General features: G+C 39.8%; 1 protein-coding gene across 1 annotated transcript; it reads left to right on the top strand.

Annotated features, from left to right (window-relative positions):
* The first annotated feature begins 694 nt into the window (after positions 1-694).
* On the top strand, positions 695-25923 carry LOC102793870 (serine palmitoyltransferase 2-like). Its single transcript, XM_087832914.1, has 12 exons — positions 695-1056; positions 5268-5462; positions 6459-6613; positions 8989-9137; positions 10679-10803; positions 12724-12817; positions 13089-13194; positions 13881-14100; positions 14662-14788; positions 17305-17440; positions 18352-18481; positions 22541-25923. Exons 1-12 carry the CDS (start codon positions 898-900, stop codon positions 22658-22660), a joined length of 1716 nt encoding a protein of 571 aa, XP_087689040.1. The 5' UTR covers positions 695-897; the 3' UTR covers positions 22661-25923.
* Positions 25924-26967: the final 1044 nt, after the last annotated feature.

The raw sequence follows: 26967 nt of genomic DNA, 5'->3' as shown, positions 1-26967 counted from the left end.
ACATTTCACCTTGCTTTTCTGTCAAGTTGACCTGGAAAGTATATATCTATATCTTTAAAGATAACACATAAGATAAGATAACACTATAGAATAGTAGTAGTAGTAGTATATTCATTATTCATTTACAGTTATTTGCAAATCAATACCTATTATCTACATAATGTTTATATTCAAAGTGCAGTACTATTTCCGGAAAATAAGGTGCCTTCACATGTGTGGACTTTATATTAGAATATTGAGAAGAATAAGTTTTAAGGGTAGGGTTAGGGGGTTAAAGTCACCCTTGATTCGCTTCTTAACTTCTGTTAGTGTTTTAAAGCTGCTTTGAAGTTTTCAGTTTTTCTTTCCCTGTTTGGAAGTACTGACGAAACGTGATCAAACTATGGTGATTTGACCCCCTCACTTTTTTTTGCGGGGAGTCTAATCATTTCAAATTTATTGTGAAATATTAACACTTTAAGTTTAGTTTTTAATTGTATATAATTTCTGTTAATCCTCCTGAACCTCATGTACTTATGACTAATTTGTAATATTTTATTTATGTATTTTAAATGACATCAAAAACATCTGTAATGAGTTGTAATCAAATGTACATAATGTAAGCCACGCCTCTCTGTAGACATTATGGCCCCGCCCCCACCAGGACAGGCTTCGGTTTACGTTGGTTTACGGGGCGTTGTTTTCCGGTATTGAGTATCTAGATTTTCAGGTTACACAGGGAGCGGGCTGTGCGTGTGATTGCTGTTCGCGGATGTGAGCGTGTCAGGGAGTTTGTAGTGCGTGTGCGTGTGTTTGTAAACGTTCACTGCTCGGATACTGTCACCGCTTTGCACCGCGGGCAGGCTCCGTGTTCCTACATGCAAGTTACTGTGGCAGCTCCACCATTCCTGCCCAGCAATGACCGAAAGCCCCGAGACCAAAGCAGCCGACGACGAAGTGTGTCGGCGGGTGAAGAACGGGCTGAAGCCGGAGAGAAACGGTTCGGCAAAGAGCCTCTACCCCCGCCCCTGCCATGAGCGGCCGCCCAAGAACCGCTGCCACACCGCGGAGGAGGAGGTGAGGCCCGGGATGGGACGGGTCGGATGGGTTGGTGAAGCCGGGGAAAGCATCCACTCTGTGGACTCGTGACACCGAAGGATGCTGTTAAATTCCTGTTATTATGATAAAGTCCTGTGTTGTTCGGGCATGACAGCTGACCGAGTCCTGCTGCTGACAGCAGTCTCACAGCATGCTGTCATCGAGTTCTGATGTTTCCCGGCTCCTGTACAAAGTAAACGCCGAGCTCCATTTTTTAAAAGTCCACTTTAAAAAGTTTCAGCTTATTTGTCAGGTTAGATACCTCGTTGGACTGTGAATGCTATTTTTTCTCAGTGACTTACAGCAGCGTTTTAATTCCCCATTATAATATTTGCGCCAAGTAGACTTTTTATTTTTTAAATCAAAGTCTAAACTTTGTGAATGGCTCATTGATGCTCTCCAGCCCATTTTAAGAGAAGTCCAGGTTTGTGACTTTGATCAGAGGCTCACACTGGGAATGGAATAACTCCAGACAATGTGAAACAAGTCTAAAACTCATCCACTCAGTTGATTGTTCTTTAGGGAGATTGTTGTGTTTATTCCGTGCAATATGTCAGCTTTTTCTTTCTGTTTTAGTTTTAAATCTCGTTCTTTGGCTCTGTTCATCTTGGCTGCACTTTTCTCTCACTTGCAAATATTTGGCAGTAAAAGTCTGGAAACATTTCTCTTTCGTGAAGCGTTTGGCTTCTATTTGCAATCCACACTGAAACTGTGATGAGTTAGTGATTAGGGAGACACTGAACCAGTGCACCTGTTCACTTCAAGCTGTCCGCTGAGACTTGAGTGCATGCTGCAAAACAGCTCTTCCCAAATAGGCTAATGAAATTTCCACCCTTGGGTGCATCTTCTGTAGCTGGCCCAATTAATGGGCCTCCTCTGACTGATTAGGTGCTGCTACACACACTGGCATTGAAAATACAGATAATTTTTTCCCCTGTTGTTTGAGTCAGATTAATATTTCTTGAGAGGAAAGTAATCCCAGTTTTCTCCAGCGTGTGGTTCTTAAGTAAAATAACGTGAAGCACATTGCTGTTTATTATCTGATTATTCTAGTCACTAAACAATTTGGTGCAAATTGCACAGAGGGTTTCTGCCACACTTGCTTTTCAGGCTAAGAAACCGAGTGCCTGCTGACTAAACCTCAGCTGATTAGAGTTCATGCAGATGTCAGCGTTGCTATTCTGTAAGGAATTTGAGGGAAAGGCATGACCGGTCACATGCAATGCCCTAATAGCCATGAGCGCGATAGGGAAGTGAACTGCACAGTGCCCGTTAGGTTTCGTTGTCTATCCGATTACTTATCAAGATGTAGAAGAAAAAACATTAGAAAGCAAATTCTATCTGCTCAAGTTTATCAACACAACCTTCTTCTCCCTTATTTGGCAGTCAAATCATCGCTCTCCCTGTTTACTTCCCTGAGTACAGAGCTGAACCAGAACGTAATAGTTTGGTCTTATCTTCCTTTTTCATACAGTCTGGCTTTAAATACGTACCTCTAAGTGAACCACATAAATGTCAGCCAATAAAAACAAAAGTTTTTCGTAAATACGACAAAGGAAGAGGCGAAGTATATTTTATGCACAATGACATGGAAGTTTATTCCTTTTAAAGTCTTAGTTAGGAAATGTTGTGCATCTCATTTTAGGCTAGGTTTGCATAAATACAGGTAGCAGCGGTTGGGTATCACTGTAACATAATCCTGCGTAGTATGGCTTCAGCTACTGACTTTTTTTTATTTTGAAGTAATCAAAGGATATTTTTCACTCAAAGGTTTCATATAAATTGAAAAATGGTGAAGAAATTGAATAAAATGTAGTTTAGCACCAGATATGACAAAGACAACAAATCAAGTTTGTTTTGTTTTTTTGGGTTTTTTTCAGCTCTTTGATGCTACACAGCACAAAATATCAGCCACTGCCATTATTAAGATACTAGCGAGCTAATTTCAGTCAAGAAGGTGGATAAATCGGTGCATCTCTACTCAAAATATCTTTCAATTATCAGAGCACTCCCAGGTTAATTTAAGCTAGATCAGCAGATTTGTCAAACATATAGTTGCAGTTTGATTTCCTCATTTCTTTTCACTTTGTGTTTTACTGGCACTTTGGCTTTCAGAGTATCATCAGGTAGACACCCTGCAAGCTAGCAACGCTGGTCTCGTATACTAACTGTCAAAAATGTCTGTTTCCCAGCATCCATACAAACTGATGATAAAAAAAACACCATTCACAATGAACAACACTGCGCAGAGCTGAGTTAAAAAGACTTTCAAAGATAAAATTACAGTGACATGTCGGGGAAAGATGAGCCAATATGACAGGCAAAGCTAATTCTGAAATAATTCAGTGGTAATTCTCCATATTAATGCAGACTGATATCTTATCAGCGAGGAAGCTGTTCCACCATGGTAGCTAAGAGAAGCAGGGCTTATTGCAGAAATAACCAATCAAACTGAAATAGGGACTCGCTGCTGTCAGAGCTGCTCAGAATTTGTTTGATTTTACGACTTTGAAACACAGAGCGGAGGCTTCAAGCTCAGATCACAGCACAGTGAACAAAAAGAGATGTTACCTCAATGTGGAACACGTTATAAACATGCAATGAGAGCAACCTGCTACGTGAGTGACAGAAATGGCTGCATTCAACATTATGGAGTGTTAAAAGTGAAGCAAGCTGTCTTTGTACTATAATTACAAAGTGTAGCGTATACGGTACCTTTGCTTTGCTTGTATGAACTCCTCTTGAAAACTGAAGCGTTTTAAGCTCTTTTTCCTGCTTGACTCACCTCTGAGCACATGCTCCCACTTACATTTAAAGTTGTTATTTTTTAAATGTGCTGTTTGAATGCGACAGATTCAAGTATAAACACAATTATTTTTCACAGCTTCTTAAGCACCCATACGCATTGAAAGATGCTTTTTTGCCACAAGATTATTATAACAGATTAAATTGGTTATTTTTATTCAGCAAAGTTTTGAATCAGTTGTCACATTTCTTTGCATAACTTGTATGACCAAATGTAAACCATGGAAGCCGTGGATGCACTGTGGGCTGCAGTGTAGAGGTGGGAATCACCATACATCCCTCGATACGATATTATCACAATACTTAACGCATGATACGATATTATTGCAATTTTTTTAAAGTATTTTGCAATATTCAGATTCTGTACATAAAGGTAAACTTTATCAATATTCATTTTATCTAATATCAAAGTCTCACACTCAGTCTTTCTCTCATTTCAGTTTTATTGTTGACAAACTGAACGGTTTGTATTACAGTCTAGTCCAACTTAACTGAATCAACCATCTGGTACAATTATAGCTATTCTGAACTATGCAGTTTATGAAAACTATGCAGCCCCTTCAGCAACTGAAGAATTTGAAAGTAAATTAAAACAAAATATAATTTTACATCAAAATAAAAAAGTTTTAAACTTAATTAAAATAAAACATGTCTTAAATTAAAATAAGTAAACTGTCATGTTTATTACTGCCAAAAAAAAGTTAAACACATTTGGACAGTGAAGGAATGTCAGGATTCTTGCTCAGAAAAAGGATCAACATGCTCTGTAGTCAGAGCATGTTCCAGTCCACAAAAACTTTTTTTGTAACAAAATATCAATTTCTGCTGTCCCTGTATCGATACATTATTAGCAAATAAAATATCACGATACTACACAGTATCGATTTTTTTCCCCCATCCCTACTGCAGTGTGAGCCTTGTTCTATAGCTTGGACTTAAGAAACATCCTGTTACATTTACTGACAATAAACTACTTTAGTGAAGAAATTTAAGCTGTTTTTATTGTTTGGTTTTTTTTTTGCATTGGCTCCAATTACGCACAAACAGTAACACAGCGTGATGTGAAACATGCTAGTACTACATACTGATAAGTCACATTGCTGCCACTTGCAACACAATCATCATTATGACAAACTTGTATATATTTTATTTAAAAAGGGAATAATTCAACCAAAATTTCAGCATTTTTTTTGTACTTTACCATTTTTCTCTGTTCAGCAATGCAGATGATAATGTTTCATGAGTTTTGAAGTTAATTTAGTGTTGGAAAATTGTTGTGTTTGGATTGTTTTAAGATATTTTGTGATTCCTAGTTTGCATGGCAGATATTATTTCATGTCTTTCATTAAAATAAGTAAACTACTTGCTTTTTCTGATTTACATAGGTCTATGCAGCGTCATACAGCAGCAGGCTGTACAGCCGGCCCTTCATCGAGTACTTTGAAGAGACCCCCATGATGGTGGCAGTGCTCACATACATGGGTTATGGCATCCTCACCATCTTTGGCTACCTCCGTGACTTCCTTCGTCACTGGAAGATTGAAAGGTGCCACATCGCCAGAGAGAAAGAGGAGCAAAAGGTAAGATGAAAAACAAATGCAACAGTAAATTTGCAGGAACACAAAATCAATTGATCTAAAAGGTGGTAATCAAAGTTTTGGCTCATGCTAAGAAATTCCAGATAAAGGCAGCAGTTGAGAAACTTGGTTGCCCTTTACCTAAACGCAGTAGCTGTAGCGCTATGATTGCTTCTGGCAGGGATTCATCTCGCATTTCAGGTGTTGAATGGTTCTTATCTGGGAGACTGAGCTCTAATTACATGTTGCCTGGTGACCAAATTGTTGCAGTGTTTGTGCGGGAACAGTAGTGATAACAAAAGGGGGGGGACCTTTTGTAGTTTCATTAATCAAAGTAAGCCAATGTGATATTTGCACACTACAAAGCAAGCATCCATCTCAATCACTAGAATCTGCACTGTAGGTTGTCATATTGCAAACATTTTAATCAGGATTGCTTGAAGCTTGGTGTTTTTTAAAGAAAGCAAGCATCAGTTGTTTGAAATGAGCCCGTCAGCTGTAATTATGTCCAGCTATGGAGAACTTTACATAGAAATATTCTTTGTTGCCTTTAATCCAAAATAGTCTAGTGTGCATGCTTAAGATTGCGTTTTTGTTAGAGGTGGAACATGTTTAGAGTGTCTTCTGTGTCACTCACTTTGTTTCCAACATCTTATGTAATGTGTGAAAGTAAAGCCCATTGTTCTCAGAATTTAGTTATGTCAAGGAAAGGAAGCCTTTCGTGGGGAAATCACTAAATGGGCCCGACGATATCTGACGGATGTTTTCCTCCATGAAACAAGGAATATCAGCTCCCTTGATCATGTGTGTTCTGTTAAATGTTGTTGTAATGCTTAAACTGGATGAGATTAAATTCTTTCCTTGTGAGCTTTTGACGAAACTTGAAACTGTGAAGATCTAGATATCGTTACAGGAAATACCAGTGATGTAGGAGAAAATTCCTATATGTTGTGCGGCTTTTTACTTCCCTTTATTATCTACCTTTCTATCCATTTGTAGGATTTTGTACCGCTCTACCAGGATTTTGAGAACTTTTACACCAGAAACCTTTATATGCGGATAAGAGACAACTGGAACAGGCCTATATGCAGCGTCCCGGGAGCCAAGATGGATCTGATGGAACGAGCCACCTACGACTACAACTGGACTTTTGAGTGAGATTAATGTAGCTTTCATTCAAGAGCGCAAATATTGTTATCATTAAGCTAACCTTAAGGTTTTCAGGCACACAATAGCAATGGGAAGTGTGCTTTATAACTGCTGTGTTACCAACATTACACAAAGTTGGTCAGGTTCCAGACATCTCTCAGTAGACACGGTTTTTTAAAAGCTCTGGCAGGCCTTTCCATTATCCCTGATTAAATAAAACACGAAAACTAATGTACAGTACAATAGCACTAGACTCATAAATCAGCCAGGCTCATATCAGGTGACAGTTGCTTAATGTGTTTGAATAATAGACACAGAACTACTTTAACTGAGTTGCAGAATTCAAAGGATGCTGGAAACCTGCCTTTGAGATTGACGTGGTTTTCATAGAAATTTTTCACCTGGACATTAATATGATACGACTGTATGACTATAATAGGAGTTTTGGTTTGTGACTTGGTGCATTAATTCGGAACAGAATTCAAGATTTATAAGACCAGGTTGCTTTTCCTTTTGAACTATCCTCTTTTGACAGAGTCTGTGCCCACTCCAGCCTTAGCTTTCTGTTGAATTTCTCTTTTTTTCAGCACCAAGTAATAAAAGAAGCTGCTCACTGGATTTGTTACTTTTGTTTTACACTAAATGGTAAATTTAGTGTAAAACAAATGTATTTGTATAGCGCTTTACTAGTCCCTAAGGACCCCAAAGCGCTTTACACATTCAGTCATCCACCCATTCACACACACATTCACACACTGGTGACGGCAGCTACATTGTAGCAACAGCCACCCTGGGGGCGCACTGACAGAGGCGAGGCTGCCGGACACTGGCAGTAGGCAACGGATGAAGTGTCTTGCCCAAGGACACAACGACCGGACACAACGACCGAGCCAAGCCAGAGCTCGAACCAGCAACCTTCCGATTACAAGGCGAACTCCCAACTCTTGAGCCACTGCTACACTAAAGGCTGTTGTGGTGAAAATCCTGTTTTAGCTGATTGGATAAGTGACTCAGAAGGTGTAGAGTTGTTCCTAATAAAGTTTATTTCTCTAGATCCTAATAAAACTAGAGAAATCTTGAACACATTCATTACAGCATTATATTGCATAGAGCAGGTACGATTCTCACCTTGTTTACCTCTGTGTTTAGTATGTAAATTCTATGAACAGACAGAACGTGTACTCAGACAATATAAACACGAGACAAGACCTTGATACCAGAAGCTTGTTGTTTAGAGTCCATTGACCACTAATCCTTAAGCAGGGTTTGGTTGCATGCACATGAACAGTTAAGGTGGACAGGGAACGTTGGATTGCGTTTTTAATTTGTCTCGTGGTGTGCTTTGGAAATCATCCTGTTGATGCAAAAGAAAAAAAAATGCTAGTTTCTGCTTGTTAGACTGTGTTACCTTTGACCTTTTTGTAGATTTAACTAAAGAGATGTGAACAAATTCTGTGGTTTTGCAGCACGGTGCTAATAACAAAGCTACAGTTTAATAGTTTAACGTTGGCTCTTTGCCAAGTTGTCTGTTTGTGGAGACACAACACTGGCTCATCCAGCGAGTTAGGTGCCTTTTTTTATGCTTAAGTGTTTATGTTTCAGTGTTAAGTGGTTTAACAAAGAAGGCTGTCTGAAAATGTTCAGGTACAAAGACTGAACTGGAAATAAAAACCATTGAAAGACTTTCAGGAAGCCTGGAGAATTGTTCCTCAAGACAACTTTAAAAATTGCACGTCGTTCTGGTTCTTGGCTGCAAAATATAAAAACATGTTGAATGTTAAGACTTTCGTGCAGAATTGTATATGTAGCAGTTTTGTCTTGTTCTTTAATCTTGCTTATGCATTTCAATGATGCCGTGGTTCAGTCATCCTGCAAGCTAATTCAGATCTAGAATAGAATATTTTCTGATGTAAATGTAGTCTCAGAGGTGGAGGTTTAAATTTATCGAGGTTTGAAATGCAAATCGGGCTAATATTTAACCTCTGATAAACCCAGTGGACCCTAATCTAGTTTCCTTTTTATGTGATTCGTGACTGATGGTGCGAACAGATCGTTTTTGTTCTTTTATATATACTTTATATTATGAAGGTGATAACCCCAGAATGAACAGTCATGTAGGCGTTCATCTCATATTAAAATCGGTCGAACTTAAGATCTATAATGTTTGTGAAGTCAGACAAAACACAAGTGAGAAGATGTGGGAGAGACAGAGACCAGAAAGATTGGAAAAACAAAGAGCACGCTGATGCTATCCAACCTTTCAGTCTAGTTTTTAATTACTTCTACCAATCATTACTATTAATTATACCAATCTGTTTCGTTTCTTCTCATTGATCGTTTCCTGTGTCTGTTTATCTCCTCCTCTCACCCTCTCTTGCAGATACACGGGTCGGGTAGTGCAGGATGTGATTAACTTGGGCTCGTATAATTACCTCGGCTTCGCTGAGAATACAGGTCCGTGTGCTGACTCCGCAGCTGAAGTCACCATGAAGTACGGTGTTGGAGTTGCGAGCACGAGGCAGGAGATTGGTACAAACACATGGCAAAACACAGACACACCCTCTACCTTTGCTATCACTGCTGGGTCTTAAATGGCAAGACTGAGCACAGCTGAATTCACCTCGGTAAACAAAATGTCATAAACCAGTTAGTTTAGTAAAGCTGTGGGAACTCGTATGATGATCATCTGTGCGCGGCGTTTGAGCTAATTGCAAATTACCGTGACTTTTCTGTCTTTAGAAATGCTTTCAAATAAGTCTCACTGACCACTTTGTAAAGTACAGTTTAGGCATTAGTCTGGTGTTGGAGCACCTTTAACCTTAAGAAAAGTTTTAATTCTTCTTGGCATAGATTCAGCAACATGCTGGAAACATCCAAACACATCTATGATGCAAATCTCTCCCTTGGTTGTAACGAGTAGTTATTTGAGTTGCCTTCTTATCAGCTTGAAGCATGCTCCTCTAACCTCCTACAAACCACAACCAGTGAACTGCTGCTCTCACTGGATCTCTTCTCTTGTTGTGTGGGAAGATTCCAGCAGATTAGCAGGTTCTGAAATGCATCGGACACCATGCCACATTCAAAGTCCCTGAACTCACCTTTCTTCCCCTTTCTAATGCTCATTTTATCTTGACTGTGTTTACATGCCTAAATGTGTTATCGTCGCCATTTAAATAACTGATTTAATATAGTTGAACACGTCCCTAATGAAGTGGCTGGTGAGTGTAGATGGCTGTAATGCTTATGTACACTATAGGAGTTTATATCCAACATAATCTATTGTTTGGTGAAAAATATTTAGTCATATTTGACCACTTAATTAGAGCTTGGATCTTGGATTTGTACGAATACTGGAAATGGAGCGAAACACAAAATATAACAGTTACTGCTTAATGTTGTAAACATGTTGTATCCTGTTCGTTTAATTCATACAAAAGCAAAGAGACAATATTTAAAGTTTTGATAACCTCACAGGATGTGAAGAAGTCTAAATAAAATCCACAACTTGATGTCTTTACACTTGGATGTTATATGAACTGGACAAACAAGATATATCATGTGAACTTTAAGTATCTGAGTATCGGCAAGTTCCCTTTTTTTAACTCCCCAGACAGAAGCGCAACTTGATTGGAGCAGAATGCGATCAGTGCAGTTTGTCAGTCAGTACAATTATGCAAAAAAGCTCAAGGTGAAGGGGTTAAACTTGGTGGAGAGGAGAAGCATGGGCAAAGGAGGAAGCTGTTCTACTTGGTGAATATCGGTCTCACCATCTTAACCGTGAAATAGGGACTTGGCTTTGGCGGTGGATCCTTGAGTTCTCTTGTTTTATTTAACTTGAACAAAGCTGGGGTAGCTGTTTCCCTCCATTTCCAGTCTTTATGCTTATTTTATTGATCTTCTGTGGTATCATCTCCCAGGAGAAGCAAGTAAATAAATAATACTAAAAAAATCGATGTCAGTTTTAGAACTTCAAGGTGTTCAGTGGTATCCGTTTATTTTAAGCTCCCATGTTTTTTGTGGGTTTTATTTTTTCTTTTAATTCATGTATTTATTTATTTTTTGTTCCTCAGGTAACCTGGACAGACACGAGGAGATGGAGAAACAGGTGGCTAGGTTCCTGGGTGTGGAATCAGCCATGGCGTTCGGCATGGGATTTGCAACTAACTCGATGAACATACCAGCACTCGTTGGCAAGGTAAGACCCCAAGTGACACATGGGACAAGGATGAGCTTATTTCCAGCAAGATATCCTGGATGTTCATGGGTCTTTTCTAAGTATGTTTACTTAATAGCACGCTATTGTAGGTCACCAGTTACACCAAGCACCTTATCTTATATCAGGAAGAAACACTTGCTGGTGACTGGCTGGTTGTGTGTGTTTAAGTGAAAAAGGAGCAAACTAAGGAAGTGAAAGCCAACAGTGGTGAGACTGCTAAAGACTTCTGCTCTAATAAAATGATTCAGACCTGCTGGTATAAAGGCGTAGGGTTAGACTCAGAGCAGCGAGGTATGAAACAATGCAGTTCTACAAAGCAAGCTGCATTCTCAGTGTAATTCTCTCAGCAGAGGTCGTTCTGTATAATTGTACAAAAGGATTCTCCACCCTCTCACCAGCCGATAAAAACAATGTTGACTAAAAAACAGCAGTCCATCTGCTATTGTGCGCAACAAATCCTACAGTGGGGCAAAAAAGTATTTAGTCAGCTACCGATTGTGCAAGTTCCCCCACTTAAAATGATGACAGAGGTCAGTAATTTGCACCAGAGGTACACTTCAACTGTGAGAGACAGAATGTGAAAAAAAAATCCATGAATTCACATGGTAGGATTTGTAAAGAATTTATTCGTAAATCAAGGTGGAAAATAAGTATTTGGTCAATAACAAAAATACAACTCAATACTTTGTAACATAACCTTTGTTGGCAATAACAGAGGTCAAACGTTTACTATAGGTCTTTACCAGGTTTGCACACACAGTAGCTGGTATTTTGGCCCATTCCTCCATGCAGATCTTCTCAAGAGCAGTGATGTTTTGGGGCTGTCGCCGAGCAACACGGACTTTCAACTCCCGCCACAGATTTTCTATGGGGTTGAGGTCTGGAGACTGGCTAGGCCACTCCAGGACTTTCAAATGCTTCTTACGGAGCCACTCCTTTGTTGCCCGGGCGGTGTGTTTTGGATCATTGTCATGTTGGAAGACCCAGCCTCGTTTCATCTTCAAAGTTCTCACTGATGGAAGGAGGTTTTGGCTCAAAATCTCACGATACTTGGCCCCATTCATTCTGTCCTTAACACGGATCAGTCGTCCTGTCCCCTTGGCAGAAAAACAGCCCCATAGCATGATGTTTCCACCCCCATGCTTCACAGTAGGTATGGTGTTCTTGGGATGCAACTCAGTATTCTTCTTCCTCCAAACACGACGAGTTGAGTTTATACCAAAAAGTTCTACTTTGGTTTCATCTGACCACATGACATTCTCCCAATCCTCTGTCCAATCCTCTGCTGTATCATCCATGTGCTCTCTGGCAAACTTCAGACGGGCCTGGACATGCACTGGCTTCAGCAGCGGAACACGTCTGGCACTGCGGGATTTGATTCCCTGCCGTTGTAGTGTGTTACTGATGGTGACCTTTGTTACTTTGGTCCCAGCTCTCTGCAGGTCATTCACCAGGTCCCCCCGTGTGGTTCTGGGATCTTTGCTCACTGTTCTCATGATCATTTTGACCCCACGGGATGAGATCGTGCGTGGAGCCCCAGATCGAGGGAGATTATCAGTGGTCTTGTATGTCTTCCATTTTCTGATGATTGCTCCCACAGTTGATTTTTTCACACCAAGCTGCTTGCCTATTGTAGATTCACTATTTTCCTTGTTTGAGGTGACCAAATACTTATTTTCCACCCTGATTTACGAATAAATTCTTTACAAATCCTACCATGTGAATTCATGAATTTTTTTTTCACATTCTGTCTCTCACAGTTGAAGTGTACCTCTGGTGCAAATTACTGACCTCTGTCATCATTTTAAGTGGGGGAACTTGCACAATCGGTGGCTGACTAAATACTTTTTTGCCCCACTGTATATGTGTGAAATATTAATGCTAATGAATCTTCTGCAGGGTTGTCTAATCCTGAGTGATGAGCTGAACCATGCCTCTCTGGTGCTGGGAGCCAGACTATCTGGGTCCACCATCAGAGTCTTTAAACACAACAGTGAGTCTCATATTGGTTCTTATCCATCTGCCTCCTATTTGCATTTATTCCCATGCATTAGCCATGTCGTAAAGCTTCCATTGCTTCTTAAGGTCTGTAATTATAGCGCTTTTTATTAGTTTGATTGTCTCATCGAATGTTTGCCAGCTTTAAAACAACGTTGGTGCAAAAGAGAAAGCATTTTGATGTAGCATACAAAGGAAGACCACTCCTAAAACCACAGCTTTCATTTTGAATGTTAACACTTCAGATTTTTGTTTTTTCCTGTCAGATATGCAGAGCCTTGAAAAACTGTTGAGAGAAGCCATCGTTCATGGCCAACCCAGGACTCACAGGCCATGGAAGAAGATCCTAATAGTTGTTGAAGGCATTTACAGGTACTGCTTTGATTTCCTGTTTATATCATACATGACTTCATGGGGAAAATAAATATTTAGAACTTTTGAGTCTGTTACATGTGCATATTTAATCTATTGGGAGTAAATTTAAATCTTGTCTTTGGTAGGAGAAAGTCTCAGCGCTGACTTTATACAATTTTTGCAACTGTACTGAAAGTGTCTTTGGCCTTATGCAGTAGAAAAAGTTTCCCACTTTTAAAATTCCCTTTATTTTCCTTCCTAGTTTCAGGTTGAGCAAGACCTAAAAACTTTATTGCATAAGCAGCAATTATCTGTGGCCAATGCCCCTCGCTGGATTATTAAGAATGATTGTTGATGTATTTCTGGTGCAAAGACGTACATGCATTAAGCACATGCAAGAACAGGTTCAGCTTCCTCTGATGGTTCAGTCAGGTGAGAATGTATCAGTGCTTAGTTAGCTAACCTGATTCTGTCTGACATGTGCTACAAAAAGCATTTGCAACGTGCAACACAGTTTCTGCTTCCTTTTTTGTTTTTTAATAAGTTTAACTTTTTTATTTGAGTCATTTCAGTTGTTTATTCTATGTTGACAGCTGTTTGATGGATAGTTTCTGGCGCAAAAGCTGAATTTGTTGGGAAAAACAAAGCTGTAACACCTCAGGAGATGTAATGCACCTTCCACTCTGCCTGTTTCCTCCCTGCAGCATGGAGGGCAGCATAGTGCGCCTGCCAGAAGTGATTGCCTTAAAGAAGCGCTACCGGGCCTACCTTTACTTAGATGAAGCCCACAGTATAGGCGCCCTGGGTCCAAGAGGAAGAGGTGTGGTGGATTACTTTGGCCTCGACCCATGTGACGTGGACATCATGATGGGCACTTTTACCAAAAGCTTCGGTGCTGCAGGTGGATACATCGCAGGGAAAAGGGTGAGCTTTATCTCTTTGTTTATTTTTTATTTTTTGAAGGAAAAAAAGAGTGCATTTTCCAGCATAACATCAGTTTAAACTCATAGTTTTGCAAGAGTGCACTGATGCATGGACTCTCTAAGTGTCACTTGTTGCAGACACGAGTGCTAGTCATTGCAACAAAGCTTGCTTATCGAGATGGTTATCAAGATAAGACACTTTGTCTAAATCATCATGTAGTGGCGTCTTAGAACTGCCGAAGCCCTCAAGCAGAACAAAGGAGTCGGAGAAAATTGGTCATGAATCACTTAGGAATGTGTTAACAGGTTACAGGATGTAGCTCACATTATGCTTTTAATGACTTTCATATCCTTCTAAAAACGTAACGGGCAGATTGACAGGTTTGAGAGCGCAAAGCGAAATTCAGTTCTCACTCTGTGCTTATCAGACTGTTGAGGTTTTTAATGTAAACCCTCTTTCACATATTCATGAAAGAGGGAAGCAACAAGCAACGCTTTGAGGGACTGAGACTGCAGCTGTTCATGTATCTGCTTATGTCTTCCGTGTGTCTCCTGGGTTTAGGAGCTCATCGAATACCTGCGCTCCCATTCCCACAGTGCGGTCTACGCCACCTCCATGTCTCCTCCTGTGGTGGAGCAAATCATCACTTCTATGAAGTGCATTATGGGAGAGGATGGCACAACAATAGGTAAGCCTCAGTCCAGATTGTTCACTTTTTTATATGTGAGAAAACTGCATTTCAAGATAAAGTGTAAAAATGTTTTGCTTTTAAGGCGTCATTATGTTGGATGTTGAGACAAATCTCACTTCCCACTTACATATAGTGCACTCCACATGCACTGCAGTCCATGACCACATCTGAATCTGATTGGTATATAGGCACACAAAGATGTTATGTTGAGGTCAGATTTCCTCTATAGATCGATCAAAGAGTGATAAACAGCTAAACTCTGCAGCAACGTCAAACTGCAAAACAGTTTCGGATTAAAAATGTAAATCATGCAGAGTTCAGCAAACGTCAGGCTGTTCTTGCATATTTACTATAGTGCATAATGGTCCTTGGTTATTTGTTTTGTTGCATTGTGTTTATCATTTGGTGACGTCTCCACTTCTGATGATTTTACGTCAGCAGTAATTGTTATGATGGGCCACCAGGTGTCACTGCAAAGTTAAGAATTGTAGGACTGGAGCCAGCATCTGGTCTTTTTCACCAGATGTTACATAAAGAAAAGGAGTAGAAGGGGAAAAAGAACGATGTCCAGTTATAATTATGTATGTATTTTTTTTTTTATAATGGTTACTTGATTTAAAGAGGTTAAGGAATATTTTATGATGATCTGTGTTTATAGACAAGAGGCAATTCTATCTCCTCTACATGGATTGTTTAATCTAACCTCAAACGTTTTGCTAGAACAGTTCAAGATGTCGCTAAGCGAAATCTAAAGTCCACAGTACACAGTTTGATTCAAATGTAGACGTGCAGAACGTTTCTTTTTCATCTTTGGAGAGCATCATTAAGAGCTCATTTTATTTTTTGCACTTCAGGAAAGTCAGATTGAGTAAAGAATAAACAGCCCTCAGTAAGAGAATCACCTCTAAAATTGAGTTGCAATCAGTTGCAACCAGTGACTGACAAAATGTGGATGTAAAGAAAAATTATTAAAAACCCACAAGAAAAAATCAATCCAGACGAAAATAAATATGGGTAGTTAAAAGATGAATGATACAAGCATGACACAATTTAAATAATGTGTTACGACCCGGCTCAAAAGCCGCAACATAAAAAAGGAGATGAATACCAGAGTGTTAGTGAGAAGAGGCTTTATCTTAAAATGGCATAGCAGGTTGGCTCAAATGGCTGGTACCACCAAGGCAAAGACTAGTGAGCTCTCTGGACGCTTGCCTCAGGTATGCTTTTATCCACACCTGACTAGGTGTGGCCAATTAGCACCAGCTGAACACACTGAGCAGATTAGAGGCTGCAGAGGAACTTAACACCTCCTCCCTTAAAAGGGTTCCTCTAGGACCCCTAAATTTATTAAAAGCCCCTCTGAAGCCTTCAGGTCCTTGACCCACAAACCTGGAATAAAAGTTAAAGCTAACAGAAGCACAGTGTTCACATTATAGTTGGCATCTCTAAGCATAGATGGACATGAGGATTTGAAGAACACACACAAAAAGTAACATGTGACCAACACAAAGGAGCACAACAGTCACAAACCCAAAATGATTACCTGATCTGTTACAACACAAAACCAAAAGTAGCAACAAATAATCACAACTAAGTGATCTGTTGTCTCCACCACACAAACAGTCACATACAAGTGGCCCTATACCACAACAAGTTACTTTAATCCAAAAAGTTCAGTAAATCAAGCACACTCTCCACAAAGTGGAGAGCTATGGCCACACAATGATCACATCAAGGGTGGCTCGGCACCCCACAGTGTTATTGCCATCACCTGGCCAACAACACTCACAAGTGATCCAACAAAATAGCCATATTCCCCACAACACTAAAGGTCACAGCAGAAAACACTCACCTCACAAGGATCTCATTAGCATCCATCAACACTGACATATGCACACACAAAAACAGCCTACCTGCCTCAGCTACAGACCATAATCATGAATGGTTTCAAACCTCCTACAAAGTTTGGTGCCACTGATTTACTATGTCTAACTCCCAACCTAAAACACTAAAAACAACAAAACCCTGACTTTACCTACCCTAGTCTTCAGTGGTGTACCAGGCTCGAGGCAACTTTAGAGAGAGAACAAATGCAAATGCAGATTTACACCAAACAAACTCGTTATTATAAACAAATAATAAACTTGTTTGTTAACAAACCCAGAACACCAATAAAAACAAAAACATTTAACTGATAAAGCAGTAAATGAAGCCAGGCTTCATTAATGAGTTCGCTATATCCAGTGAGTGTGAGTAACACATTACACTAAGCAGAGATGAGTGGATATCACGGCGCTCTGTGAATATTCACATATTGTCCATTAACACACCAGCATGTGATGACTTGTGTGTCTAACACGTTAAAGTGGCAAAGCGAACGGCTGTCATCACACTGCAAAAAACAAAACCTAGATGATTAAATATAGATGATGTCAGAACGCGGGACATCCGTGTGATTAACTTCCATCGTGCTTCCCATCAACTCTGTCTCCAAATTTCTTCATCATCCTTAGGCAGTGAGCGTGTGCAGCAGCTGGCAGAGAACACGGTCTATTTCCGCAAGAGGCTTCGAGAAATGGGCTTCATCATCTACGGCAACAACGACTCTCCCGTCGTACCCTTGATGCTCTACATGCCCGCCAAGATAGGGTGAGCCGCCATCTTTGCTGTTTACTACTGCTCTGATTGCTGGAACTCTTAATTGGAGCCTTTAGAGCAATACAGTGTGATCAATTATATCATTTGTTGATGGGGTTTTTTTTTTCCCTGAAATATTATTAAGGTAACAAGATTAAAAACTCTGTTATAGCAGTGGACAGTAGACGGTGTCCCAATGTCACATCACAAGAGCTCAGGTGTTAAACTGCAGAAACTGAGTCTCGGTGCACACACGCTTTAGTATCAGTACAATGACTGTACCTCTGCAGCTTTAATTAATCCTGCTGTAAATATCAAGCCAAACACTGGGACCGAAGCACGTTTGGGACCATTCCTTTTTTCTTCTAATGAAGAATTTTTCTGTCTTCATAAAGCTTCTGCAGACATGTTTTCATAGAAGACTTTACCCATCTTTTTTTGTCTGTCATACTCTTTATTAAACCTCTGCGGTTATTTTTGCTATTCAGTTTTTTCAATTCAATTCAGTTTTATTTATACTGCACCAAATCACAACAGTTGCCTCAAGGCGCTTTATGTTATATGGTAGAGCCTACAATAATACGTACAGAGGAAAAACCCAACAATCATATGACCTCCTATGAGCAGCACTTTGGCGATGGTGAGAAGGAAAAACTCCCTTTTAACAGGAAGAAACCTCGGGCAGAACCAAGCTCGGGGAGGGGCGGAGCCATCTGCTCTGACCAGTTGGGGTGAGAGAAGGAAGACAGGACAAAAGACAGAGATTAATAACAAGTACGATTCGATGCAGAGAGGTCTATTAATACATAGTGAGTGAGAAAGGTGACTGAAGAAGAAATACTCAATGCTGGGAATCCCCCAGCAGCATAACTAAGGGAGGATTCAGGGTCACCTGATCCAGCCAGCTTTGTCTCTCCCACCAGAGCGTTTGGCAGGGAGATGCTGAAGAGGAACATTGGCGTGGTGGTCGTGGGCTTCCCTGCTACACCCATCATCGAGTCGCGAGCACGCTTCTGCATCTCTGCCGGCCACTCAAAAAACATGCTCGACCAGGTAAACACACACTTAAAAATATCTTAACACGTGTTTAGTATTCAGCATGTCTCATTTAGCACATTCTAGATACGACAATGATTTCTCAAAATGAGACAATTTCTTTCTTTTTTTCGGTCCTTAAGACCAAGAAGAAGAAGCTGTTGCACACCACTGTGTGTCATTAAATCCTGCTAAATAATGACCGCTAAAAATACTGTTCTGCTCTGTCCTGATGTCTCAAACATGGCAGTTAATTGGATGTAATATTCTGCAGCTTGTACTTAGTATGCAAAAGCTGTCAGGTTTTTTTTTTTCTTTAAAGAAAGACTGCAGCACCTACAGCTGCAGATGTATTGATGTTGACTAGTCTTGCGTATCCACTTCTCGCCGTCCACATAGGCGAACGGTCAGGCTGAAGCCATTACATTTCAGTGAAAAACATTCCCCGAATTCCTCTAATTACTCCGAATTGTTAGACCCGAGCCTCTCTGAACTAAGCTCACTGGTGTTTTGCTAAGTGTACTTCCACAGGGGCTATGGCTAATTACTGGGCCTGCACACAGATCAGGTTTTTGTCAAAGTTTTTCCAGTATGTAGCTTGTTAGCTAGATTTGCCGGCAGGAGTTCACAAGGACGAGAAGGGTGCAATTACTAATAGTCTACCAGTGGCAGGCTTATCTGAGTGGTGCTGGCTGCTACTAGCTGAGCCTGATTTGTTTAGTTATACTCTCTAAAGTTTGTTCATTCCTGTTTCACAGCAGTGTAATGACCTCTGAGCTGTTTGAAACTAAGTGGAGAGATCTAATTGACATTAAATAAAGTGGAGCAGTCTAACACTGTCTGCAATTTGAGGGATGCCGATATGATCTCTTTTGACCTCAAATGTCTACCTTTGCAGGATGCCTTGAGTAACTTGCATGCCGAGTCCCTTGCAGCTTAATGTCTGACATCCCATTGCCAGAAATCCATCAAAGGACAAGAATGCCTCACTTGGATTTAGAGTGTCAGGAAAAGTCTCCCAGAAGAGGCTCCGTATAAAAATAAAGTGTCGGCCGTATCACTCTGCAGGTTAACGTACTGTTTGTTCCCTGTGTTTTGAGTGTAGACCTCAACGTTGCTCTTTGTGTTGGCCTGTGTAAGTGCAGACAGTTCAGCTTTGATTACAACACATCTAAAACCGCCCACTCTACACAGCGAGGGCTCTTCTGCGTTGCTGAAATGAGCTCACTGCAGACCTGTTTGCTCTTCACTACGGGCCACCGTCTTAGATCCTCCACGGCTCTTTTCTTATTTTGACACTAATGTAGATCCTCTCACACAGAGGTTGAGCTTTCTCCTGTGCTTCCTGTCTAATGTGTGTAGCTCAGTTGGCGCAGATACAAACTGTGTCTCCAGGAAGTTTTGTATATCCAGGGTTATGGTATCTCTTCCTATTATTCTCGGTGCACTTCAAAAAATTGAACAAAATAAGCTGAAGACAAGGAGTGGGAGTACTGTACCGTAGTGCTTTTATCTGTCATGGTGTGAAATCTGTCTCCGTTAGCCTTCCTCTCTGTATTATTCTCATGCACTTTGAAGTGTCATCTTGGTTTGTGTGTTTCTTTTATCCGCTGGCGAGCTTTCAGAGTATTATCTTTTCACTCTCTCACACCCACACTTATATCCCGACCCAAATCCTTTTATTGCCATCATTATTTCATTCTACTGACCGCAATAATCTGTCAACCTTAAATGTCAGGTTATAACTAATGTATCTGAGAAAGTGGAGACGGTTACAAAATTGTCCACCTAGTGTTGATTTGGAGGAGCTACTTCGACATCTGATGGCTCAAAATGTTAAAAGCATCAGAGGTAGAATAGTGATTGATTCTTCCATGAAATATATATATTTTTTTATTTCATTTTATTTTTTTAGTCTACCTAAAAAGCCTTACTTGATTAAGGAGTAGGGCAGGGCGACATGACCAAAAATATTTATCACGATATACATTTGAAAATTTGCGATAACGATATAACTGACGATATAATTGACACTAGACAAAATACTGTACAACTCCACAACTTTATTAGTGCAAAAAACCCCATCAATGTATTTTAACTTAAACAAGCAGCTGTTTTTTATGTGCATTAAAATTACATAAAAATGTAACAGTGCAAATTCCTTGCTGACAGTTTAACCAAAAGGCATTTCCAGTGGAAACTGGTCGACATATCCTCAGCATAACCATGTGTAATATCCACAAAACTTAAAAAGAGGTTATACACACACAATACCGTAATATTATGTTGAAGCACAGTACGTATCACTCCGCGAGGTGATACGTACTGTCGGAGCCGTAATGCTCCGACAATCCATCAAGCTGTGCGGCTTCGTAGCTTAGCAAAGTCGTACTGAAACATCTGACAGATTTTCGAGCGCCGTGAACATAAAATCGTTTCGAGGTCAGTAAACACAACCAGAGTTCATACATAAGGCACACGGGATTATAAGGGGCACTGTCGATTTTCAGAAAAATCAAAGGATTGATTTTAAGTGTGCCGTATTTTCCAAACAACACGGTAATAACGACGGCCCGCTAGCATGCTCTACCAAAAATAGTGCTTTGTTGTGTATCTGATGGACAAAAGCTAAACCAGTTCCACACCACTGAAGCTGCAGCATTTTAACAAACCAGTTCTGGTTCATCCGTTTCATTTAACGACCCGCTTTCGCTCTTCTCATTCTGCGTCGCCGCCATGTGCGTATGTAAACATAGGCAGTGCGCATGCGCGTTTTACCCATATTCTATCGCGATATTTCATTTTCCTATCGTTGCCCAAAATTACACCGGTATTACCGTGAACGGTATGATATAGCCCAGCCCTATTAAGGAGATGAACCAACTTAATATTTGGCCGAAACGACACAGAAAGATACTCATGATTTGACTGCAATAAAGCATTTCATTTCCTTTTATACTTTAAGATGTGATGCAAAGCCCATCTGTCATCCTCACAAAGCTTTACCATAAACAGAAGGTATATATATTGCTTTACTGGCAACCTACACACATTGAAACATTGAAAAATTCCTCAAGCCCCATAAATAGTCAGTCATCCAAAGTTGCATAAGTCCAGGAATTGGTGAATAAACATCTGGTGTAACGGGAACAATGTACTCCACGCATGCATGTTACTCCAGAGCTCTAATTTCAGAACAAAAACACGTTGTATAAGGTTTTGACGCACTGGGAGAAACATAACTTTACTCTGAACTTTTGGAAATTCTCCACTCTTTTTTTTTTTTTTTTCTCTTGTATTTCTTTTCCAGCCTGTTACTTTATTATTCCCGGTTAATGTCACCAGGGTGAGATGTGCGACGATAAATCTTGTTTCCTATTTCAGAAAAGCAGCTGTGTGCTGCAGGACTGAGGGATTTAACAAATAGCTGGTGAACAAAATGTAGCATTTGCAATCTTGAGAGAGAAATATTCATTTTAAAAAGGAAACTCATAAAAACGGGAGTCCAGATTTATGCCAATTAATCCATTAATGTGCTGTTGAGCTGACAGTAATAAAACTTTTTAAAAGGTTGTTTGTTCTGCAGCTTGTTGCTCTGACCTCAAGTGAGCAGAAATCTACTGATGAAACAAACATGCATGATGCAACAAAGCAAAACCACATTAAAATTTAAAGACTCATTTCAGCAATATATACTCATCCCTACATTGTGTAATTATTGTCGACCTTATGCTATAACAGCTTGAACTGTAGCACTTGAGTTGCATTAACCAGAGCTCATGCACAGAGCTCAGAGTGAATATGTCCCCCTTGGTTGAAGAGCTTTAGATAGAATGAAAAGTTGCTGCTGTTTTTTAAGACGTGTCTGTATGAACTCATCACTTTGCTCTAACACCCAGGTAATACAAGTGAAAAATGTAAAAGTTCAAACCAGAGATCTTTCCTGCTTCGGCCCCAGTTTGCAATTTGGTTTTATGAGTCTGGTGTCTCTGCATCTGTAAACGTCCTCGCTCTTCATGTCGGCCTTCAGACTGACAGCATTTTTTCTTCTTCTTCATTGTATAAATGTCTCCACAGGCGCTGAACGTCATCAGTGAGGTTGGAGACCTCCTTCAGCTCAAGTACTCCCGTCACAGACTGCAGCCGTCTTCTGCGCGGCCTTTTGATGATGATGTGTATGAGGACATTGACGACTGATGAATCACTCCGCTGCTTAAGTGGCGTGAACCAGAACAACCCCGGAAAACGCAGAGCGGGTCGGTCGGGATGGATCACAAGTCTTCCTTAAGGAGCGACATGTGCGTACGTGCCCCCTGCCATCATGTTGCCAACTCGTAACCTCCCCAGACGAAAGCAAAACGCTTAAAAATACCCTCAGATTTTATTTTGCCTTACGACACATGCAGAGATTGTGAACAGTGAAAATGGCACCTCTGCTTCTTCCTGCGTCTTTTTTCACTTTTTTTAAAGATTGTTTGTTTGGTTGTGTCTTTAGTATTTGTGGTTTTGGCCTTTGTTAAGCTTGTAATTACAGATCCAGTGTGCACATCATCTTTTTGTTTTTTCTTCTTTTATGACATGAATCTGACTTAAATTGAAAATGTACGGAGACTAATAAGGAGAACATCGTTACCATCTATCAATGAACGGTCCTTTCTTCCACTCCTTTGAAAGGAGCCGTTATCGTCATAAGTAGAAATCACTAGATGCATTTCCAAAGACCTAATTCGTCACCACCAGGAGCCTGTTAGCGTGCAAACATGACATGACTTTCAGCCAGTTCCTTGCATTTTTTTTCGAGTAATGTAACAGGGAATATCTCAGTTTAGAGCTAATTACCTGACAGCTTTCCATTTTTTAAAAAAAAGAACATTTTGATGACTTTATTTAGAAGTTTAGATGGACAAAGTCAGCCTCAAGTCTTAAAGCTAAGCTCACCGTTTGCTAACTTTCACTTCATATTTTTCCTGCTGCATAGCATAGATCTGAATTTAAGCAACAAAGCAGATGAGCACATTTCCCAAAATCCCAAATACTGCCTTTTATGTATCTCCAGTAAAGTTAAACATCTGTCTTCAGTAGTAAGATGAAGGTATTGCCATAATTTCGCATTTGAGAATTTTATTTGCCTCCACTGAGCTCTGGGTCAGTAGAACAGTGCCAAAGTGAACAGAACAGATTATCTGTGATGTTTGTATGTGTGAGGAAAAAATAAATGTTTAATATCCTGTTCAAGTCAAAATAGAAATCAAAAACTAATTACTCTTTCAAACATTTGATTTTATCCCTTTTTTTTTCAGTAATGAAATGATTGCAATGATATTACGTGTTGTTTTTCATTTTCCTTAAGGAGGACCTGCTCTCTGTATTGTTACTGTTAAACTCTTATAGAGTAGCTTTGCATTATTCACAGTTCAAAATAATCTTTATTTATGTGAAACTGAGCCTTGGAGCCGCCTCTCAGTTCATCTCAATTTGCTAGAAAATGACCCATTTTTAGCACCCTTTCATTGAAACTGACTTTCTTCTGATTGGTCACACCTCCCTAAGTGTTTGCTGATAACAAGGGGGCGTGGTTTCTTCACTCAGAGCGACACTCGTGATGATTATAACAAAGGCATCTTCTCTAAATGAGACGAGCCCCAGGAGTAGAAAATCCTGTTGATAACTGAACATTCAGAGCAGTGTAACGCTGAGGAGATGACGTTTGCATTCACTGACCTTTTTATTTGAAACTTTGGGTAGAATTATTATAAATATCCACTGCTGTAGCTATTTTATATATACAAAAAAGGAAAAGCTTAAACGCGCCGCTTTAAGTGAATAACACTTTTATAATAATCAGGTTTCTGTTGCAAAACTATAAACATGATTTCTTTCACTGACAGAACTACCACTTTCATTTCAGAAAGAAAAATATTTAAAAAGCCATGTTGAGATTTAAACACACTCGAGTGCTGCTACTGGAGAAAAAGAAAAAATGGAAATTTAACCCTAAAACATAATACACATTATACTGTTACAAAGTCAGCGTCTTTTCCCCCCACCAGGACCAGAATTACTGGGACTGTGTTTGTCTTCCTGTTTGTTACGGGGGGGTTCCTCGTCACGTGACGAGGTTCAAACTGAAGGATATCTATTAGTGCAGGTAAACTAGTGTGGACAGCATCCAGCTCTTTGCTGCTTTGTGCCTGATAATTGTTTTATTGCCTTGAAAAACAAAATGCTTTCTTTGTGCTGAGGCTAATGAGTCAATAATGATGTTAACAGTCTTAGGATAGGCAAGTGTGTTTTGCCTTTACGTTCTTCCACATAAACAGCAGCTGTATTTGGAAATGTGGGCATTTACATTGTACTACTGAGCTTAGTGAAGGCAGCTCATGTCCCACGTGTATATGCTACCGCTTGCATGCGTGCACACTGACGAGTGCTGTGCAAGCGCTCGTCCTTCATACTAATGCACGCACAGGAAGAATTCATCCCAGAAGCTGCTCTGCACCAGAGCTGGTGGTGCTCAAAGTGAAACATTGTTGTTGTTTTGTAACCTACTACGTTCTGTCTTCATGTCTTTCTGGGGTTGCTGGGTTGTTTTATTTTTTTATTTTTTGGTCCATCTTTGCAGATCTTCTGATGTGTAGCGTGGGATACTTGTGTAACACGTCTTATGTAATCCATTTGGCTTCCTTTCTGCAGAAAATGGATCACAGATGATCGTTCGTGAGCTGAAAGTTTGGTTGCAATGTTGTTCATACAAATACAGAATGTATCTATGTATTTTTAATTATGAGAGAAGCTGTACCGTTATACTCACAGCAAATATTTAAACATATGTTTACGTTATGTAAAGATTTTATGTCCTGACATTTTACTAAGGAGTTTATTAATTAGATCAGTTTCCCTTCAGTTCATTGGTACTTCTCAGTAGTTCTCTGCAAAGACGGCATCTGGTTTCAACCATAAAATCCACTTTATTTAGAAAAAACTGCATAAAAGCAAAATAACCTCGTTGTTTTTATTCTTTGTTTTGGTAAAACGGCATGAAATGCTGTTATGGATGATGGCTCGCTACAAAGTTTATATTGTTTCATTAAAAATTAGCTGTTGGGATGGATGTGTGTGTGTGTGTGTGTGTGTGTGTGTGTGCGCGAGTGTAAGTTACCACACATCAGAGATCGTTGTTCTCTGATATAAAGTAGTGCCTTTGAAGCAGATTTTCTTTCTAAGAATTCTGGTTCTACTCTCATAACTTCAGGTGTTCATCTTTGAACATCTTAATTGTTCTCTTCAACTACTTAGTCTTCAGCAGTACTCAACTGTATGATTAGCACTGTGTGATATCCATGTTAACTAATTTCTCTGCATTTCATCATAGAAAATACACTATTTCAACATATCGGTAAAATATTAAAACGTAATGTCTTGTCAGTTACACGAGTAGATGAATAAAAGAGTTTAAAATATTTGGAATTTTCTTCATTTTTTTTAATGCCCCAATGTAGTGTGGCATAATTGTGTGTTAATTTGTCTGTAGTGTGTTTTTGTCAATAGTTCTGCAGGTTTCCTGAAAACCTTTTTAAGTGGTTTTTTGGACACTGGTGGCTTTTTCACTCATTTTCAGTCCTAGTGCTTGACCATTTTCAGAAGAGCATTTTTTTAAGCCACTTAACAAATTCCAGTTTTTCTTTTTGTCAGATCAGCAAAAAACAATGCTAAAGACAACTGTTTGACAGGCATAACAATAGTATTCTTTGCCGTAACAAAGTGATTACCAATGTGTTTTTAGTCCAAATCCTGGTGTATTTCAGCATGATTTGCAAGCAAATTTGAAGAAGTTGGTAGTGGCAGGGTTGAAAATTACCTCCAGTCAATGGAGTGTATCTGGAAGTCTGAAAGCAAAGACTGGATACAGGAGATGATCCTTCAGTTGATCAATCTGTTATTGACTGAAGCTTTATCAGAAATCGTCTCAGTGGAAGGTTGGCTGTCAAGATGCTAGTCTTAAGGAAGGGAGACAAGTTTACTTAAAAGATAGTTTATTAAAACTACCCCATCAGGAGACAAACATCACTGATGAGTTGGTGGCCAGTGAAGTGAAACAGAGATGGAGCGGTTAATCTGGGGCAACCTTACTGCCTAGAAGTAAGAGGTAAGCTGCATCAAGTGCTGATCTTCCTTTGTCAGCAAATCAATAACAGTAGGCTGCAACTAAGAAAGCAGCGCACGCAAGTATTATCTGCGCCAAATAGCAAATCCATTCTTGCAAATGGGGTCAACAGGAAATCATTTGACCTTACAACATCAAGTAAAAATCAAAGTGTTGTTACTTGAATGTACACCCGACCTCATCACATGGCCTGCAGCAACAAACACACCACACCGCTTTGCAAAATCTCTAGTAGTCAGCATTAAAAAATCAAATTAAAGCATGAGAATCAGCCATAGTAGCAAAACAACCAAAACATCCAAGCTGCCAACAAAGAGGGAACCAACCAAATTCACGCTAA

Source organism: Neolamprologus brichardi, chromosome 19 (genome assembly GCF_056152115.1).
Source record: "Neolamprologus brichardi isolate AB-2024 chromosome 19, ASM5615211v1, whole genome shotgun sequence".
Classification (NCBI taxonomy): Eukaryota; Metazoa; Chordata; class Actinopteri; order Cichliformes; family Cichlidae; genus Neolamprologus; species Neolamprologus brichardi.
This window is presented reverse-complemented; position numbering and strand designations above follow the sequence as displayed.

Coding starts and splice junctions, on each gene's coding strand:
- LOC102793870 (XM_087832914.1), top strand. CDS start 898: ATGACCGAAAGCCCCGAGACCAAAGCAGCCGACGACGAAGTGTGTCGG. Junction 10,804..12,723: donor TACCAGCACTCGTTGGCAAG/GTAAGACCCCAA, acceptor AATCTTCTGCAG/GGTTGTCTAATCCTGAGTGA. Junction 14,789..17,304: donor AGAGGATGGCACAACAATAG/GTAAGCCTCAGT, acceptor CATCATCCTTAG/GCAGTGAGCGTGTGCAGCAG.